The 21,211-nt window shown below is 37.7% G+C and overlaps 1 protein-coding gene across 5 annotated transcripts in view; it reads right to left on the reverse strand.

The window, feature by feature from the left end:
* Nucleotides 1-2,525: 2,525 nt before the first annotated feature.
* The window catches only part of LOC139763286 (uncharacterized), a 407,190-nt gene continuing 388,504 nt past the window's right edge, over nt 2,526-21,211 (reverse strand). For 4 of the 5 annotated variants that reach the window (XM_071689247.1, XM_071689252.1, XM_071689251.1 and 1 more), the window contains 8 exons: nt 20,137-20,338; nt 17,492-17,685; nt 14,477-14,614; nt 12,220-12,407; nt 11,855-12,085; nt 9,886-9,996; nt 9,225-9,351; nt 2,526-5,908 (listed from right to left, as the gene is read on the reverse strand). In XM_071689247.1, the coding sequence (XP_071545348.1) occupies nt 5,793-5,908; nt 9,225-9,351; nt 9,886-9,996; nt 11,855-12,085; nt 12,220-12,407; nt 14,477-14,614; nt 17,492-17,685; nt 20,137-20,338 (1,307 nt within the window). In that variant the 3' untranslated portion in view covers nt 2,526-5,792. Of the gene's footprint in view, nt 5,909-9,224; nt 9,352-9,885; nt 9,997-11,854; nt 12,086-12,219; nt 12,408-14,476; nt 14,615-17,491; nt 17,686-18,552; nt 18,711-20,136; nt 20,339-21,211 lie in introns of all 5 variants that reach the window. The other variant, XM_071689249.1, reaches the window with a different exon arrangement.

Below are 21,211 nucleotides of genomic sequence, written 5' to 3' on the forward strand. Positions count from 1 at the left end.
GATATAACAATTCCCACATTCCTCAAAACCTCTACTTACTTCACAGCCTGAGTTAGTGTTAAGAGTAAATAATGACGCTCATTATTAAATTGAACCATGACCACTTACTATAATCTCCCGTAGATTGCATATATAGATGGCTCCCTGCAACAAAGTACCGGTGCTGCTAGAAGTGATGTTGCTGTAACATATACTCATGGTTTTTACTATAAAATGGGACTTGGGGTTAATAACTTTGCATCCACACTCCAAATGGAACTATTTGCTGTCCTTCTGGTCCTTAACTATGTTGATAGCTCTTAAGCATGATAGTCTCATCGTAAGTGATTCTCTTCCATCATTAACTGCATTAAACTTGCTTAATTGTGATTATAATATGCTCGTGTCTGAAGCACAGCACAGGTGTATAAATCACTCGTTTGGCTTTTTTTTTTATGTAAACTGAGACAGCACAGGCAGCTGAGGCCCTAATCAAGGCCACCCAATTAATGCTATATATATATTTCTTTTCTTTTATACTATTCGCCATTTCCCGCGTTAGCGAGGTAGCCTTAAGAACAGAGGACTGGGCCTTTGAGGGAATATCCTCATCTAGCCCCCTTCTCTGTTCCTTCTTTGGGGAAAAAAAAAAAAAAAAAAAACTGTTGGTACTACTGTTCCTTCAAACATACCCATTTTTTGCTCTCTGAGATAACATTCTCTCCTTCCACACACTCTTCATCACTTCCAGAGGCCTCTCACCCTCCCCCTGCCCTGTGACTCACTTTCCACTTCCAAGGTTCCATTTGTTGCTAAGTCCACTCCCAGATGTCTAAAACACTTCACTTCCTCTAATTTTTCTCCGTTCACGAAACTTACATCCCAGTTACCTTGTCCCTTAACCCAACTGAACCTAATAATCTTGCTCTTATTCACATTTACTCTCAACTTTCTCCTTTCTCACACTTTTCCAAACGCAGTCACCAACTCCTGCAGTTTCTCATCCAAATCAGCCAGTAGAGATGTATCATCGATGAATAACAACTGACTCACTTCCCAGGCCCTCTCATCCTAAACAGACTGCATACTCGCCTTTCTCTCCAAACACTTGCATTTACCTCTATAAACAAATTAAACAACCTTGGGGACATCACACACCCCTGCCATAGACCGACATTCACTGGGAACCAATCACCCTCCCCTCCTCTTACTCGTACACATGCCTTACATCCTTAGTAAAATCTTTTCACTGCTTCTAGCAACTTATCTCCCACACCATATACTTTTAATACCTTTCACAAAGCATCTCTTTCAACCCTATCATATGCCTTCTCCAGATTCATAAATGCTACACACAAATCCATCAGTTTTTCTAAGTATTTCTCACATTCTTCAAAGCAAACACTTGATCCACACATCCTCTACCACTTCTGAAACCACACTGCTCTTTCCCAGTCTGATGCTCTGTACATGCCTTCACCCTCTCAATCAATACCCTCCCATATAATTTCCCAGGAATACTCAACACTCTTATGCCTCTGTAGTTTGAACACTCAGCTTTATCCCCTTCACCTTTGTACAATGGCACTATGCATGCATTCTGCCAATCCTCAAGCACTTCACATGATCCATACATACACTGAATATCCTTACCAACCATAAAACACAGTCACCCCCTTTTTATATAAATTCTACTGCAATACCATCCAAACCTGCTGCCTTGCTGGATTTCATCTTCCGCAAAGCTTTCAGTACCTCTTCTCTCTTAACCAAACCATTCTCTCTGAACTCTTACTTCATACACCACCCTGGCCAAAACACCCTACATCTACCACTCTGTCATCAAACACATTTAACAAACCTTCAAAATACTCACTCCATTTCCATTTCACTTCATCAACACCTGTTATTACTTGCCCCCTTCACCAATGTTTCCATTTGTTCTCTTGTCTTATGTACGTTATTTACCTCCTTCTAAAAAGTCTTTTTATTCTCCCTATAGTTTAATGATTCTCTCACCCCAACTCTCATTTGCCCTCTTTTTCTACCCTTGCATCTTTCTCTTGACCTCCTGCTGCTTTCTTTTATACATCTCCCCGTCATTTGCACTCCTCCTATGTAAGTATCATCCAAATGCTTCTCTTTTCTCTTTCACTGACTTTACTTCTTCATCCCACACTCACTACCCTTTCTAATCTGCCCACCTCCCACTTTTCTCATGCCACATTCACATTTTGCCAAGCCATCATTGCTTCCCTAAAATGCATATGGATTTTTTTAAAAACAAGATTCCACGTATGGGATACTCACCGTCACCTCCCAGATGGATAGCAGTTTCTCGGCTAATTGAATATTTTGAGAATAATTTCATTACAAAATAATCACAGCCAAACCCTTCAACAATATCATCTACTTAAATCGTCAAGAATTGTCCAACAAGGACAAGGCAACCTCATACATACCTCTCTAATTACAGGTGCTTTCCCTGCCACTTTTTAGGTTAGTAATGAACGGAAGTTACTGGTAATACAGGATGAAGAGAAACATTTTCTACAGACTTAGCCTTTACTGTTCATGATGCATCACAAAACCATCACAACCCACTGCAGACCTTAGCCATCACATATTCAAATTTTTTGCCCACTTGCAACATGTAAAGGAAGATGATTTCCTAATCTGTAATACTGTCTTCACTGTGGTGCATCAAATATTAATGCTGATGCAAGCACTTTGCCAGCCTCCTGCCTAACTTTGTTCATTTCAAGCCTACACCAACTTCATTATCAGATACAAATAGCTCCTGGAAAGTATTCACTTACCTACAACCTAAATTAAATCCATTCAGCATTGTCAATCTGGAGGAGGAGCAGAGGGATACAGTATCAACTGGACGTTGTCATGAATTAATTCCTAAATCACATTTATATGTAGAGCCATCTATAATTACAATGACAGCATATTCTTAAATATACAGCATACCCTGGAAGGAAGGGTTAAATCATATGTACACCATAATGAAATCAGTACATTGGTATTAGAAATCATTATCTTTAACTGTAAGTGTACTCTTTCAACTCTGGAAGAGAATGGAGGAATGAAAAGAGTACTTGTGTTCTCAGAAAAACTATGATTATGGATGGCCCTTTTCAGCTTTGTGCATTTGAGCAGTTTCTGCTGGTTACATGGAATCATCTCAGTCCTAAGACTGGCTACCAATGAATGTCATTCTTAATATCATTCTCGGAACAAGATCCATTACAGTAAAATCATTCTCAGAAAAAGATCCATTGAAGTATCTCAAACATATACTTGAACTGTATCTTATGCTGGTACTACAGCACTGGCCCCGCAAGATTTGGCAGTAATGGCAGGGTGAATGTGGTCTTTATCTAAATGTATCAAAAACTTGCATCTTTGGATATGTCACTAATGTGACAAGTTTTGGCTTATGATGGAAGTTAGTAAATGAACACACTTAGTAAAAGATGATCATCCAAACAGTCATCCCTCACAGTTCAGTAACACTCAGCAGCCACAAAACCATCTATTAACGTGCCTGGAGGCTATATTTTACATATCCATTTTTGTAGTTACAAGTGTTAGGAAGAGAAACAGGGACATCAGACAGACTGGTGAGGAGCAAGTGAAAACTCCTGGAAAACTGTCTTCAACATATCAAATAATGCACAAGGGGTAGGCGTAGCACTCATTACCCACAAAAGATGAATAATTCTGTATAAAATAAATGTATGAATGCTAGCCAGTAGATGAGGTGAAAAGCCTCAAAAGCTACAGTACACAAAGTCAATTATTGACATTAAATGTATTAATTGTGTTACCTCCGTCAAGATACAATCCAGCAAACATGTATTGAAGTTCCAGTTCCCACACTGTAGTAAGAACAACAGATATAAGTCTGCAACAAACTAAAGACTTACATTTGTATGTCCAGTAATCCTTTTGGGCAAATCTTTATGCAAATCATATAAGAAAATTAATGTTCTCAAAAATATGTTGTCCTAACTATCTAACATCCATACTTCATCTTGAACAAGCCATCAACATGACTCTCTCCTTTTCTATGACTCCTTAAACCTCAATGATTTACCATACAAGTGTCATGGGGGGAAAACTCCCAGCAGTTATATAATAATTTGGACTTACAATCTATTGCAGCAGCATGGAAGAAAATGCTATCTTTGTAATAGTGTGAAGTAAAGTAAAATGTGCCTTCACTACAATTTCCTTTTGTAAAAGAAACAATACTGTATTAAAGTTATAAGAATATCATAGTTTGGTAAAAAAGCTACGAGAGGATTCCTACTTCTGTATTTTTTTTGTGCAAGAGTGCACCTTCCATGGCAGAAACTTTTCTTCAAGATGAATAAGAATTTCATTCTACTGCAAACTAAATTGAGCAATAACAAAAATATCACATTTCACGTTTCATAAGAGTGCATACAAAATTAAGAAATAGTAAAAAATATATACATTCATAAGAAAATGCTACTATGAATTTAAAGCATGGAGAAAGTTATCTGGGTTTTTTGTCAAGACCAGTTGCTTAAACTTAGATATTGGGTAAAGTCTCAAAATCTCCACACAGATACTGAGTAAAACCTCAAAATCTTCACACTAAGAAATGCACATATTTTCTAGTGTCTTGCACATTCCCTCAGTTTCTCTGTGACTAATGTGCAAGGTGGAAAGAGGAAGACAAGCTATCCTCCATTCAGTCATGTTAAATGAGCTGCAAGTTCAATGGAATCCTGTTCATTTCTGAGCATTTAGATTTTGATGATCCTCCTAGTGTCATTAATATTTTAGCAGTAATTCATTTTCCATCACCGCATACTGTGACATTTGTAAACAGTATCCATACCCATATTATTTGCCTTACATAATTCTAAAGATATGCTGTGAACACATGGTCATTATCAGCTCTTACTTGATGTGATTCCTCTTACCCTTTCATAGTAAACATTTCTTTGGCTTGATGGCCAATATATTCACATACTACTTCCTTCACAGTAATATGTATTCTGGCCGATATTTGGTTCATGTTAAAGAGTTTGAGTCATGGGAGTATTAAACAGGCTATCAGAATAAGATAGTCAAATATCCTGCGTACAAAAATGTCTATTATAAATATCAGATGCACTTGAGTAAGGCAGAGTAAATTAAATGCCAGTTTGGATGTGCATTTTCCAACATTTTAGGGAAAACATCCCTCTTGTCTGGCCTGACTATTATCACATCAAGGTTTCAAAAAATCAAGGCACCTCAATCAAATTGAATATCCTGTCTGAAGCTGCTAATAATGTGTCTTTTGATAAGTTATTGTCAAATATAAGGATAATATAAGTAGTATGTTCTCAGCCTATTCTTCATCATTACAGATTCCATGCTACTTTGAGAAGTCATTTAATTTCAACTGTGACGTAAACATTTTCATTCAAACTGCTCATTAATATACAAATCCTTTCAAACTTCACAGTGACTCCATACATACATTCACAAGTAGATATGCACTGGTAAAATATAATACTGAAAATAAACCTGAAAAAAAAAAAAGCTGTAAAATCTACATTAAGAAGTGAAAAACATAAAACATTGAGCACCTTTCAAGAAAAACATTAAAAGACTCCACATGAAAACACATTCTTTCCTAAAAGTTTTGTGATCACTCGCTTCTACTTATAGGTTTGCACCATTGCCCCACAGTCAGTTGGACTATCAAAACTCAAACTGATCCAAATACGAAACTTGGAAAGGTCAGAGAAGTCTTCACTCCTACTCCTCCTTTTCATTTTTCATTTCTCACCCTCAGTTTCCTCCTTCTTTTCTTCCTTCACAGCTTCCTCTTTCTCTTTGGTGTCCTCCTTTTGTTCTGGTTTGTCCTCTTTGATTTCTTCATCCTCCTTCTTTTCTGAAACCATAAAAGTTCAAAATTATCAAAAAGGTAAAGTATAAGTAATTTCTGATAACATTCAGTTTTCAAATACACATTTCCCCAAGTTTGGACATGTATTATCACTTGCACATGATAACTCCTACAGTATGTTGTCCTCTAGCAATGTATGTTGTCCTCAAGCAATGCCATTTACAACACATTCTGCAAGTTTAATTTGAGGGAAATTCAGCAGGTCATGGCTAGATTTAGGAAACCAGGCATATGTTGCAAAATTGCTAGATGATGATGGTCTGTCTTTGGATCATGCAGAGTGATTTTATGGACACTGATTCTTTCAGCACTGAAAGTTCACATAGATAAGGTGGGAAAACAGCATCACTACCCTATGCTTTAGCAAGGTAGTGAGGCATGGGCCATAGATGGGGTTGTACGGAGGAGGGTGGATGTGATGGAAATGAAATGTTTGAGGACAATATGTGGTATGAGGTGGGTTGATGGAGTAAGTAATGTAAGGGTAAGAGAGATATGTGGAAATAAAGAGTATGGTTGAGAGAGCATAAGAGGGTGTATTGAAATGGTTTGGACATATGGAAAGAAAGAGTGAGGAAAGATTGACATATAGGACATATGCATCAGAGATGAAGGGGACAAAGAGAAGCGGGAGACCAAATCGGAGGTGGAAGGATGGAGCGAAAATGATTTTGAGCCATTGGGGCCTCCAGATACAGGAGGGTGAGAGGCGTGCAAGGAATAATGTGAATTGAAATGATGTGGTATACTGGGGTCGGCGTACTGTCAGCGGACTGAACCAAGGCATGTGAAGCATCTGGGGTAAACCATGGAAAGGTCTGTGAGGCCTGGATGTGGATAGGGAGCTGTGGTTTCGGTGCATTACACATGACAGCTAGAGACTGAAAGTGAACAAATGTGGCCTTTTTGTCTGTATTCCTGGTTCTACCTTGCTGAAGCAGGGGATAGTGATGCTGTTTTCCTGTGTGACGGAGTAGTGACAGGAATGGATGAAGGTAGGCAAGTAGGAATATGTATGAAATGTCTGCATGTGTGTATGTATGTATATTTTGGTTTGGTCACATGGAGAGAATGAGTGAGGAAAGATTGACCTAGAGGATATATGTGTCAGAGGTGGAGGGAACAAGAAGTGGGAGACCAAATTGGAGGTGGGAAGATGGAGTGAAAAAGATTTTGAGTGATCGGGGCCTGAACGTGCAGGAGGGTGAAAGGCGTGCAAGGAATAAAGTGAATTGGAACGATGTGGTATACCAGGGTCGACGTGCTGTCAATGGATTAAACCAGGGCATGTGAAGCTTCTGGGGTAAACCATGGAAAGTTCTGTGGGGCCTGGATGTGGAAAGGGAGCTGTGGTTTCAGTGCATTATTACATGACAGCTAGAGACTGAGTGTGAACGAATGGGGCCTTTGTTGTCTTTTCCTAGCGCTATCTTGCACACGGGGTGTGTGTGTGTGTGTTATTCCATGTGTGGCGAGGTGGCGATGGGAATAAATAAAGGCAGACAGTATGAATTATGTACATGTGTATATATGTATATGTCTGTGTGTGTATATATATGTATACATTGAGATGTATAGGTAAGTATATTTGCGTGTGTGGACATGGAGCCCTACCTCGCTAATGCGGGAGACAGTGACAAAGCAAAATAAATAAATAAAATATGTGTATTTTGATATGTATATGTATGTAAATGTGCGTACATGGGTGTTTATGTATATACACGTGTATGCAAGTGGATGGGCCATTCTTCATCTGTTTTCCTGGCTCAACCTCGCTGATGCGAGAAACAGCGATTATGGAAGGATGGAGTGAAAAAGATTTTGAGCAATCAGGGCCTGAACATACAGGAGGGTGAAAGGCATGTGCTGTCAATGGATTGAACCAGGGCATGTGAAGCATCTGGGGTAAACCATGGAAAGGTCTGTGGGTCCTGGATGTGGAAAGGGAGGTGTGGTTTTGGTGCATTACACATGACAGCTAGAGACTCAGTGTGAACAAATGTGGCCTTTTTTGTCTGTTCCTGGCACTGCCTCACTGGATGGGGAATGCTATTTCATGTGTGGCAGGGTGGCGACAGGAATGGATGAAGGCATCAAGTATGGATATGCACAAGTTTTTATATAAGCCTGTGTATGTGTATGTATATACACATTGAAAAGTATAGATATGTATATGTGCATGTGTGGGCTTTTATGTATGTACAAGTGTATGTGGGTAGGTTGGGCCATTGTTCTTCTGTTTCCTTACACTATCTCAGTGGCAGAGGAGATAGCGGTTAAGTATAATAAAGAATAAATGAATAATTCATTTACTAATTATTGTGTAACCCTAGCACCCATTCTATGGGACTTCATATTTGAAGCTGTTCTAAACATAAGAGCAGGGTAAGAAATCCTCTGGGGCCACAGGGTCCTTAATGATGCTCTATTCTTTCCAACCACAACTTCACTGAAGATCTTTCATTTCTAGCATTGCTACCTTCCGGCAAATTTAGCTAACACCTATATGAATCTTATAAATGGCTTGTAAGAAACATTGACTATGATCTCTATCATACATAAATGATAACTTAATTTCTATTTACAATATTAACAGTGACACTGTACTAAACAACAATCCTTGCCATTCACACAGACACCTTTATTATTGATTTGACTATGTTCTTGTCAGTATTTTTGAAGCCACTGCCACTTCACTGTCATCAATGCTGCTCTAGTTGCTTGTCGGTCTGTTGCTGCTATTGTAGATGATCTTCATGAATATCTTTAAAATCATATGATTAAATAATTTTTTTTTTATATGACACGAAAAACAGATTCACATATTTGAAATGGAAACCTAACACAGGAATTGAGGGGTTAAAGGTATAATTGTATTAAAAACTTTATTATTTGGAGTGTAGAACTGATAAGGACTCCATTCTATTTTTTCTTCTTTTTTACTATTATCATATAAAGCTTTATGATCATGCTATTTCCTTCTTTTTTGATAAGCATCCTTCCACTTCTGAATTACTAAATCTTGCATGATGGCAATGAAAATATAACTTTCAAACATAAAAAGGGTGTAAACCTGTTTAAAACCATTCTACAAAATCACAACTAAAGATATAGGTAGTGACATACTGTCCTATGACAAAATTTTTACAACATTCTTTGTACAGAATAGAGAAAACACTCTATTGAGTAATAAGACTGAAAAAAATATAAAATTCTTTCTTTTCTGTGTCTCACTCTGTAACAGACTTACAATCTAAACTTGGACAAGCAGATTTTTATAACATGATTCCTCTGCTCTAACCTTTATCTTCAGGTTCAAGTTCCTTTTTTTCTCCATCCTCTTCTGCTTTTTCTTCTCCCTCTTTCTCTTCTTTCTTATCCTCTTCAACTTCTCCATTCACAGCTGGCACTTCTGCTCGGGATCCAGCCTGAAAGAATAAAATTCCTAATGAAATATCAAGAACTTGGAACATTTTTTGGCTTTAACAAGGTGAGGAAAAGACACTGCTGTTCATAACCCCTCAAGATTTTCAACTAGAAAAATCATAATGGGAAATATTCATTATGGCCAAATATATTGGCTTTCCATCATTAATGGCTAAATGCCATTAATAAGCAACTAACTTCACAAAGAAAATAAAGCTCCATGTTGTATGGATGTACACCATCTCAATCTTTAAAGCTGAGCCAATAATTAATTAAATGAGTATTATCATGATATAAAGATAGCACAAATTCAAAATTTCATGCCTGTTCCACTGACAAGGTGATGGCATACACAAAGTATATGCTCTGTGCCTGTAATATTGTTATGGGATATCATCCTCCAGTTTCAAAATATAAAAATTTTCCTACTTCTACCTTACCAAAATCGGTTCAAGAAACAAAGCCATATGCCTTCATTTTAGACCAAATTAGCACTCTTTGCACCCCCAAATATAGATATGCAACACAGTACTCACTTGTTTGTATTTTTTAGCTTTGCGTACAATGCCAAGATCAACAAGGGAATAAACCATGTCCTGGAGGGTGCAATCAATGGCAGTTGGTTCCACGCCCAAGACCTCCACCATCTGCAAACACCAAAATGCTCAGAAAAAGGAGAAATTGAGAGATTGAGAATATTGCTAAATATATAGACAAGGTTGACAAAGGATAAAGAAAAAATATTTGTAAAGGAATTTGTTAAGCTGTAGATTTACAAAGGATATTACAAGATTATGAAAAAATACTCGTGAAACTAGAAACTATTACATTGCACATACAGTCAAGTATGTATCTTCCCAAACGTGTCTGAATTTTGATGTTAATACAACTAGCGTTGTCTTGGTAGGACTGGAAAGTGTGAATGTAAGACAAATTTCCAAATAATTACAATGGTTGACACTCCTTGTAATTAATTCCATCTTAATTTGAAATCTTTTCTTTCTCTTGTATTTGTTCACAGTCTTCCCATGTTAGTGGGGTAGTGCCAGGAACAAAGAAAAGGCCTCATTCACTCATCCATTCTCTGTCATGTGTAAAGCACAGATACCACAACTCCCTATCCACAACCAACCCTCACAGACCTTTCCATGGTTTCCCCTAGCTGCTTCACATGTCTTAGTTCAGCCCACTGATAGTACATCATCCCTTGTATACCAAATCACTCCATTTCACTATCTCATGCATCCCTTTCACTCCATCCATCTCTAATTCAGTCTCCCCTTCTTTTCCTCTCCACTACTAGCATTTATACCCTTTTAGTCAGCCCCTCCTCACTAATCCTCACCATATGACCAAACTATTTCAGTACACCCACTTCGGCTCTCTTAACCATAATCTTTTTACTAGCACACCTCTCTCTCTTCCCTCACATCCATGTCATCATTGCCTTTGTAAACAATAACCTCTCTTTCGAAATACTCCTAATTGCAACGCCACACTTTCAACACACTCCTCAATGCAACCCCAGTGCACTTCAACACACTCTTCAATGCAATGGACCTTAGCCCCCTCCCCCACCCCTGGCTTTCTTCACCTTTCATGGTTCCAAGCACTACCATGTCCAGTCCCAGATATCTAAAACACCCATATCATCAAAGTTCTCTTTAATTCAAATTCACACTTTAACCCGTCTCTCTCACTTTCTAAATTTTAAACCATATTTCTAATTACATTAATACCCATAGTTTGTTTTTTAGAGAAATTAAACCAGCTATCTACCTGATCGGTAATCTTAAAAACAACAGTTTGCAAATGTCTTCCTGGAATTTAAGTGATTGATTTTGTAACACAGATAGCCAAATAATGATCAAAGGATTGAACTGAATTATAGAACTATTTCATGTGTGGCAGGGTGGCGATAAAAATGGATGAAGGCAGCAAGTATGGATATGTACATATGTATATATGTATATGTCTGTGTATGTATATGTATGTATATGTGTGTGTGCTATTTCGTGTGTGGCAGGGTGGCGATAAAAATGGATGAAGGCAGCAAGTATGGATATGTACATGTGTATATATGTACATGTCTGTATATGTATATGTACATATACGTTGAAATGTATATGTATGTATATGTGCGGGTGTTTATGTATATACCTGTGTATGTGGGTGGGTTAGGAGACAACAGTTAAGTATAATAGGATAAAAAAATAAATATAGGAATAGGAGAATTATCTGAAAATTACATAAACAAGCCATATGTTGAAATGCCCAAAGTTGCATATGAAATATATTACATTATTATTCACTGGGTATCAGTTTACAGAGTCTCCAGATGTGTTATGTGTGGTCATCAGCACATTCTAAAGATTCTAAAGGTGCAAAATTGATACACAGACTCAAATTCCATGCTAGTCTTATAAAATCAGGTGGAGTTTTACCAATTTATTTGTAGTCTAGTGCAATATCTTAATACTACATGGATTTCCAAGTGATCCCTACCCTCTTATTGTCGACCTTCAACACTTTGCCAATTCGGGGCAAAACATTATTTTTCATTCCTTTGTTGAAGAGTCCAGCCACCCAGCACAGGAAGTAAGGAAGCTGGCCTGTGGATATTGAGTACCCTTGAGGTTTGAATTCTTTTGCTACTGCCATTGCAATATCTTTCATCCACACACTGTCCGTGCTGATGATGTGGCGATTATTTGCCGCTTCAGGAATCGTTAAAGCCTGAATGGATGAAAAGTAAGAATATCATATTTGTAGGTAGGTCTTTTAAAATACCATATTTTATTGTGTTTCACGTCATTGTTAGTTTTCGGAGAATTACAAATTATGTAGATGTAACATATTCAGATACGAACCTTTACATGAGCCTTTGCAACATCGCGCACATCACAAATTGAAAAATTCAGTCTAGGAACACCAGGGTATGCTTTATTTACAATCTGTGACATTAAGTTGACAGATGTAGCATTTTTATGCCCTTCTAGTAGTGCTGGGCCCATGATGAGAGTGGGATTGATTACAGCTAATTCAAACTTCTGGTCATCTGAAATAGAGAATTACCATTATAATGCTTAGATAAATCATATTTTTATTCCATAAACATTAAGATAAGCAGTTAAACAGCTTAGATGTTACAATAGTCTTGCTTCTCCAGTGCTTAAGATTTAAGGCATTGAATGATGAACCTGAAACTGATAAAAAATAAAAGTACTTGACTACCCATTTGCCAAAATTTAAAAATTAAAATCCAACAAAACTGTGCTTTTAACAAGTGTAAGTCACACAAACATAGGCAATGTATTCCCCTTGTACTCTGGCCTAATCTAGCAAGTCTGGGTTATCTAAAACCAAACTAAAGAACTTGAAGAAATTAGCATACAATGCAAATGACTGTGCAAGGCATAGTTGTTGCTGTCTGAAACAGAAAATTTTATTGCAATTGTGCATAGTTTATATGACAATCTACGTGTCTACACGTTTATTTTTCTTTCAAACGTATTTGCTTATATTCTCAAAAGAAGCGAGGTAGCCGTATGAACAGATGACTAAACCTTAAAGGAAACTTCCTCTATTCCTTCTTTTGTAAAGTAATGCAGGAGGAGAGGATTTTTAGCCTCACAGTTCCTGTTCCCACTAGTTGCCTTCTACAACATTCAGGAAGGTATGTGAGTAGCATATTCTCTCCCCCATCTCTGTGTATAGAGATGTTTTTTGTTAAAAAAAAATAGATTGGAAAGTAGAATTAAATGAATAAATTAATATGAAGAACAGTATAATGCCGCATGACCTGGATAATGTACAAGAGATAACATTCTGTGTGATATGAAATCCATCTATGTGGTCAATAATTATTCCACCACTATGAGAATGTGATGTAATCAATATTGAGTCATATCTTGTTCCAGTTCAATGTGATTGTGCTTGATCTAAAAATCTCCAATGATATCATGTTTTGGAATGTCAACTGAAGGAAGTTCTATATACAGTGTTCTAAATTTGCAATGAAATCTGTTTTGGAACACTGTAAATAACTTGTAATGCTTCCAGCAACTGAAGTGGTAAAGATTCTGCTGCAATATCATAATGCACTTAGCTTATTCTTATAATTTATCACTAACAAATAATGTTGAAAAGCATAATGTATAGACTGTGAGACATCCATCAATATTTATGAAATATTTCCAGAAAACTTTTTTTTTCAATGTTAAGTAATGCATTCATAAATGAAAGCAAGACTGACAATTACATGTGACATCCTTCCACCTTACATGTTGAAACTCTGATCGAGCCGTTTTTAAAAGGAACAAGATCTGGGAAGAACGTTTTTTTAATCATATGTATTATTTACAACACTGACAAAAGAACATGAAGAGGAAAATTATCAAACTTAATAACCCACCTGGTTAAGGCAGTTTCTTTCACTTGGATTACAATACTAACATAAGACAGGGTGCCAGAATTAAATGGAAATTACTTGTAGAAACAGTGATGTACACTATTTATGTGAAACCATACGGTCCTCCCAACTATCAAACTAACAGTGATGAAAAAAATTCACAAGATATCACATAATAGACACTGAGCCCTATAAAGTAATTACTCAATTTTTTTTCTTAGGAATGCAAATTTCTAAGGAAGACAGGTTATCTGCAAAGCAAATGAAGAAACAGCCTGTTTAGAAAATAAAGAGTCATCTGAATCTTTAATATGTATTAGTGGTGCCCATACTTACCCTTCCTGAAGTGTGTAAGCAACCAGCTTCCTAAACTGATTACAGTAACCTTAGAAAGAGAACTAGAAATATGTCCAATGAGAAGTGAATACCTATCCTCTCTTTTCTAACTCCAGTCTCAATTTTCATGGGAGGGATCACATACATTTATTCGTCACACATTCTAATCACCCATACAAATCAGGATCTCTTGTCCATAATGGCTGCAGGTATGCCATTTATCATATAAGGCCACTTGCATCCAGTGTGAGTAATACTTGCTGGTCTAGAGTCCCCTGTCAAAATCTGATATGCGAGCATAAAGAGTTAGGACATCAACTTACTGAGACTTGCTACCACCTGTTCACTTTACATATAATAACTGTGTGATATACACTAACCTGGTAGTTCTTTAACAAAGTCCCAAGCAGCTTTTTCAGCAATGGTTTTAGATTTTGTATACGAGTCAATTGTGGCAGACTCTGGGTCAGTCCAATTTTCTTCATTGTAAACTTTATCTGCTTCTGGTGTAGGCTCACCTGTGGTAAGAAATGTTATGAATAATATATCAAGTTATTAAGTATTATTACAACAGTGACAGAGAACATAAATATTTACATAAAACAGTGTTAAGTATGATGATTAAGGAAATACAATTGAGATACAAATTGTCCATTTAATCAAGAACATAAAAAAACAATGTAAGTATGTATGTCCATGATGTAACAGTAATTAGCACTTTTTATGTCATGCCATTATTCATTGACAGATGGCTATTGCAGATTCTTCCCTAAACATTTCTTAAAGGATTCAACAAAGTCATATTTAAAGTTTCTTTACAAAAGCACCAAAATCACAGACAAGAGGAAATGGATAAAAACTTAAAGAGGTCACCAAGTTAATCTGGACTGTATGAAAGATTTCTTTACCAACATCATTGATGCATGGATTAAGCTCCCATAAAATGTTGTTCAGAGCACTGCCCTTAATATCTTCAAATTTAGGCTTGACCATCACTTGTTACTCTCCAGTATTGAACAATTCATATAATCAGTTATCATGACACAGTGGTATATCATGCTACCTACTCCACTGGATAGCTTTGTTGTAAGCAAAATTTATAAACAGTTCCCTTTCCTATCCACATAATTATATGACAGACAATTTACTTCCCACACCATATATCTCTTAAGAACTTCCACAAAGCATCTCTATCAACCCCATCACTTATTCATTTATTTTATTTTGCTTTGTCGCTGTCTCCTGAGTTAGAGGTAGTGCAAGGAAACAGACGAAAGAATGGCCCAACCCACCCACATACACATGCATATACGTCCACACACGCAAATATACATACTTGTACATCTCAGCGTATTCATATATATACACACAGACACATACATATATACACATGTACATAATTCATACTGTCTGCCTTTATTCATTCCCATCGCCACCCCGCCACACATGAAATAACAACCCCCTCCCCCAGTATGTGTGCGAGGTAGCGCCATGAAAAGATAAAGGCCACATTATTCACACTTGGTCTCTAGCTGTCATGTATAATGCACCGAAACCACAGCTCCCTTTCCACATCCAGGCCCCACAAAACTTTCCATGGTTTACCACAGACGCTTCACATGCTCAGGTTCAATCCACTGACAGCACGTCGACCCTGGTATACCACATTGTTTCATTTCATCCTATTCCTAGCATGCCTTTCACCCTCCTGCATGTTCAGGCCCCAATAGCTCAAAATCTTTTTCACTCCATCTTTCCACCTCCAATTTGGTCTCTCACTTCTCCTCGTTCCCTCCACCTCTGTCACATACATCCTCTTTGTCAATCTTTCCTCACTCATTCTCTCCATGTGACCAAATCATTTCAAAACACCCTCCTCTGCTCTCTCAACCACACTCTTTTTATTACCACACATCTCTCTTACCCTTTCATTACTTACTCGATCAAACCACCTCACACCACATATTGTCCTCAAACATCTCATTTCCAACACATCCACCCTCCTCCGCACAACTGTATCTATAGCCCACGCATCGCAACCATATAACATTGTTGGAACCACTATTCCTTCAAACATACCCATTTTTGCTTTCCGAGATAACCTTCTCGCCTTCCACGCATTTTTCAATGCTCCCAGAACTTTCGCCCCCTCCCCCACCCTATGACTTCTGCTTCCATGCTGTATATATATATATATATATATATATATATATATATATATATATATATATATATATATATATATATATATATATATATATATTTCATATATATATATATATATATATATCCCTGGGGATAGGGGAGAAAGAATACTTCCCACGTATTCCCTGCATGTCGTAGAAGGCGACTAAAAGGGGAGGGAGCGGGTGGCTGGAAATCCTCCCCTTTCTTGTCTTTTTTTTAATTTTCCAAAAGAAGGAACAGAGAAGGGGGTCAGGTGAGGATATTCCCTCTAAGGCCCAGTTCTCTGTTCTTAACGCTACCTCGCTAACGCGGGAAATGGCAAATAGTATGAAAAAAAAAAATATATATACATATCCCTGGGGATAGGGGAGAAAGAATACTTCCCACGTATTCCCTGCGTGTCGTAGAAGGCGACTAAAAGGGAAGGGAGCGGGAAGCTGGAAATCCTCCCCTCTAATTTTTTTTTAATTTTCCAAAAGAAGGAACAGAGAAGGCGGCCAGGTGAGGATATTCCCTCAAAGGCCCAGTTCTCTGTCCTTAACACTACCTCGCTATTGCGGGAAATGCCGAATAGTATGAAAAAAAAATATATATATATATGTATGTATATACATGTATGTGGGTGGGTTGGGCTATTCTTTCGTCTGTTTCCTTGCGCTATCTCGCTAACGCGGGAGACAGCGAATAAAGTATAATAAAATATGTATATAAAGTAAACCCTTGATCTAACTGACCCCAATTTAACGGATTTTGGATTTAACAGACCAAGCACATAATAATACATCAATTAACAACTGAAAAAAAGAAATAAAAAAATCACAAACACTACAAAATGAGCATTTCATATTGCATTTGTTTTTTGCAGTGTTGGGTATACTTGCTTTCTTTCGATCTCAGTCTGCCTCAAGCTACCTTGTAGTCAGTGGTATCCAGAAAATCATAATTATTAGATAAATGTTCCTGCACTGCTTATACAGCAAAAATACCCGATACAATAAACACAATGCATCTGAATCTATTGAACAAAAGAGGATTTGCTCTTTTGGTTGCGTAAAGAAATAAAACTATCAAATTCACAAGTAACAGATGCAGTAAAATAAAGAAAATTACACACAAAAATGTACATAAACTTAACAAATATCAATGCAAATGAGCTTTATATATGAAAATTTCATCTGTATTTACAAAACACACAATGGGAAATGTACCAAAAACAGAAGCGAAGGAGGCTGTAAGGACAACTCGTTTGACTGTCTTGGCACTGGCAGCAGCAGCAGCCTTGAGGACTCTCAGGGTCCCCTCTTTAGCCGGTCCAATAAGCTCTTCCTCTGGCACCACAACGTTTGTCAAATCAGGGAAAGGACTTGCAACATGCATGATGCCCGAACAGCCTTCTACTGCTCTAAAAAACAATAATAAACAAGGGGTTGAGAGCAAATACTATTACAAATAAATACAGAGTGCAACAAAAAAATCAAGAGCTGAGGAGGGTTCTTGAAGATACATCATGCTCTGCTACACTGTAGAAATAAAGCGTCCACAAAAAACAACTCCTATATATTTTCAAAGGCAATTCACGACTAAAGGTATTCTGGGTTCAAGCAGATGATGCTCTAAGGATGAAATCATTACACATCTGGTCTCTGAGACTAGTGTTTCTACTGATTCTAATGGTGTGGGCATCAACATTCCACCTCAGTGTGCCTCAGGCTATCTTGAGGAAAGGTTAATCTTTTTAACCCTTCCAGGCTACCACTTCATTTTAGGCATTTCTCCTCTGGGAACCATGTCTTCCATCTATGGCTTCAAGATGGTTGGCTCCTACCTTTCCAAGGAGGAGAAAAGCCAAATTCTCATCTGCAAGTAAGACCATGTGGGTACACATCAAAATTCTAGTTGAACTATGCACTCAGAATGCATGATCAGGTGGCTGCTTCCTGCAACATCTCATCAGTGCCTTGACTCATTGAGGAGATCAGGACCTTATGGACCTAAAATATCTCAGGAACCTTGCCAGTTCCATGTCCAGATGTCTGCAGATGGTAATCAAGGCCACAGGAGAGATGACAAAGTACTAAAGTGTAAGTGTGACATCACCTTTGAAAACATACAGGGAGACAGACAAGGTTTCTTGCGAACAATACAAAAAGATGTACGAAATAAAATGACAATACTTGTACATCCACCTTTTTAGCTTGGTTTTGCAATGCACGAACATTTAACATGCATAAACATGAATTAAACCTTAGAGTTAAAGTAACTGTATTACCAAAGATAGCATTAGAACAGCTGGTAATAACAACTCTGGTAATGGTCTTGGTAGCAGCACATGCAGTCAGGAGCTTTGTAGTGGCTTCAGCCAAACCTTCTGCTTGGGTTCCCTTCAAAGTAGCAGTGTGGACAACTTTTGTGCAGTCCAACACAGCCCTTGGTTGAAAATAATTAAGTTAGTACATTCTAAGAATGAGAGAGCAGTTAAGAAGATAATCATCAAAACTGAAAAATAAATCTGGCTTTGCTTGAAAACCTCACTAACAACAAGAACAATTTATCATTTCTTTTCCTATAACATGATTCACTGATGTAAACTCAACCCATATCAACACAACTTGCGTCTGTTAAATTCTAAATTGATATCTGAAGCCTGAAATTCACGCATTTAAGCTTGTGGCCAGTCAAATGGAGAGATTGACTGTCATGACCAGTCATGATCCATTGCCAACTTAATGAAGCATCAGACCAATTAACATTCACTGCATTACTACTCCATATAGAACCCTCTGCGATCATATATAAGAGATTTCTCAAAGGCCAAGAAAATTACGAATTGCAGTTAACTTTCAACAGTATGACCTCTCAAACCTGTTAAACAAGCTCTCTCACAAAGTAAACTTATTGAAAAAATGAGCCAGTTGTTAGAATAAAAGAATAAATTAATGACATAGTCAATACAACTGAGACTGACATCATATTTCCTGCAGTTATTGAAATTAAAAAAAAATTTAATCAGTTTTTATAGAAACCCTATACAAGTTTTCATCAATATAAATGTAAAATTCTGCCTAACAGTGCTGTACTAGCTAAATTCTCTCCTCTTGTATTATTTCTCTATGAAGAGAAAGAAGATCACCAAAGCAAGATCTTGTCCCTATAAGCTCGGGCATCTTCTATTCTTGCCAATAGCAGACAAAGGTGGAACCAAGCAAATTATGGACAGAGGGAAATCATAATCAGTTGGGATGTAAGTTTGAATGGAGAAAAATTGGAAGAAGTGAGGTGTTTTAGATATCTGGGAGTGGACCTGACACCAAATGGAACCATGGAAGCAGAAGCAAGTCATAGAGGTGGGTGAGGGGGAAAAGGTTCTGGGAGTGATGAAAAATGTGTGGAAAGAGATAATGTTATCTTGGAGAGCAAAAATGGGTATGTTTGAAGGAACAATAATTCCAACAATTTTCTACAGTTGCAAGGCCTGGGCTATAGACAGGGTTGTACAGAGGGTATATATGTTGGAAATGAAATGTTTGAGGACAATATGTGGTGTGAGGTGGTTTGATCAAGTAAGTAATGAAATAGTAAGAGGTGTGGAAATAAAAAGTGTGTGGTTGAGAGAGCAGAATAGGCTGTGTTGAAGTGGTTTGGACATACGGAATGAATGAGAGGTAAGGTTGACAAAGAGGATATATGTGACAGAGGTGGAGGGAACAAGAAGCAGAAGACCAAATTGGAGGTCGAAGGATGGAGAGAAAAAGATTTTAAGCGATCGGTGCCTGAACATACAGGAGGGTGAGAGACGTGCAAGGAATAGATTGAATTGAAATGATGAGGGTGTGTGTGTATTTGATAAACTTACTTGTCCCATCCTTCATCTTTAGTCAAGTCAGCTGCAACAAGTTCAAGAGGAAACTTGGCATCGGGTACAAGGTTCTTTAAGGAATCAATCTTCGCTTCATTCTCCAGGCTGCGGACAGTGCCTCGGACCCTATGGCCTTCCTCCAAGAGCAGCTTGGTGACATGTGACCCAACATAGCCACTTGCTCCCGTTACCAGGATCACTGAAAAAAAAATATCAGAAGATAGACACGAGACTTGACAGAAGATAAAGACGAGCTGGACACTGGTGGCTCCACAACAGATAATTCAGATGCCGGGATTTAAATCACTTTAGGTGAATAGTTGGATGCATTGCATTTCAACAGATGACATGATCTGGTTTAACAGATTGTACAGGAGAAGCTGGAAAAGTGGAGATCAAGAGTGAGGGGGGAATGGTTGACTAAATAGGTATACAGGATATGGATGGTATGGGATGAATTTCCACAGGCAAGTGAGCACACATGAAAAGGAAGTACGTGTCAGTATAATGAAAAAAAAAAAGAAAAAAAAAATGCAGTATAGGGAGAAGTGATGCATGAGAAAGTAACTTGGGACAAAGTGATGCATGGGAAGGCAGTGTAAGGCAAAGTACAAGAAAAGGCATTGTAAAGAAAGCATTGTCGGGGAAGGTGGCACACAGAATGCAGTGTTTGGGAAGGTCCTCTGGTTGCTCTTTCCCTATATCTCTTCAAGAAACATTACCTATGTCATCAACGTCTTTAAAATTTAAAAGGTTGTGATCAGGTCCCCCATCACTTCTCACTTTCGAGGTGGGCAAATTTAAAGCTTTTAGCCTTTCTCTGACTCAGCTCTTTTAACTTTGGTACCATCTTAGTTGCCCTCCAGTGAATATTCTCTACCAGCTCAGCTTTCTTTTCTTATGCAGTGACCAAATTTAAGAACATTCTAGTTTTGGCCTTGTGCAGGTTATGAACAGTTAGCTATATATTTCTTTATCCATATACTTAAAAACTATTCTAAGATTTGCCAGCAAACGATTTGTCTTTACTATTTTCTTAATGTAGGACTTTGGTAACATAAGAGACAATGTC

This window comes from Panulirus ornatus, chromosome 46 (assembly GCF_036320965.1).
Source record: "Panulirus ornatus isolate Po-2019 chromosome 46, ASM3632096v1, whole genome shotgun sequence".
Lineage (NCBI taxonomy): Eukaryota > Metazoa > Arthropoda > Malacostraca > Decapoda > Palinuridae > Panulirus > Panulirus ornatus.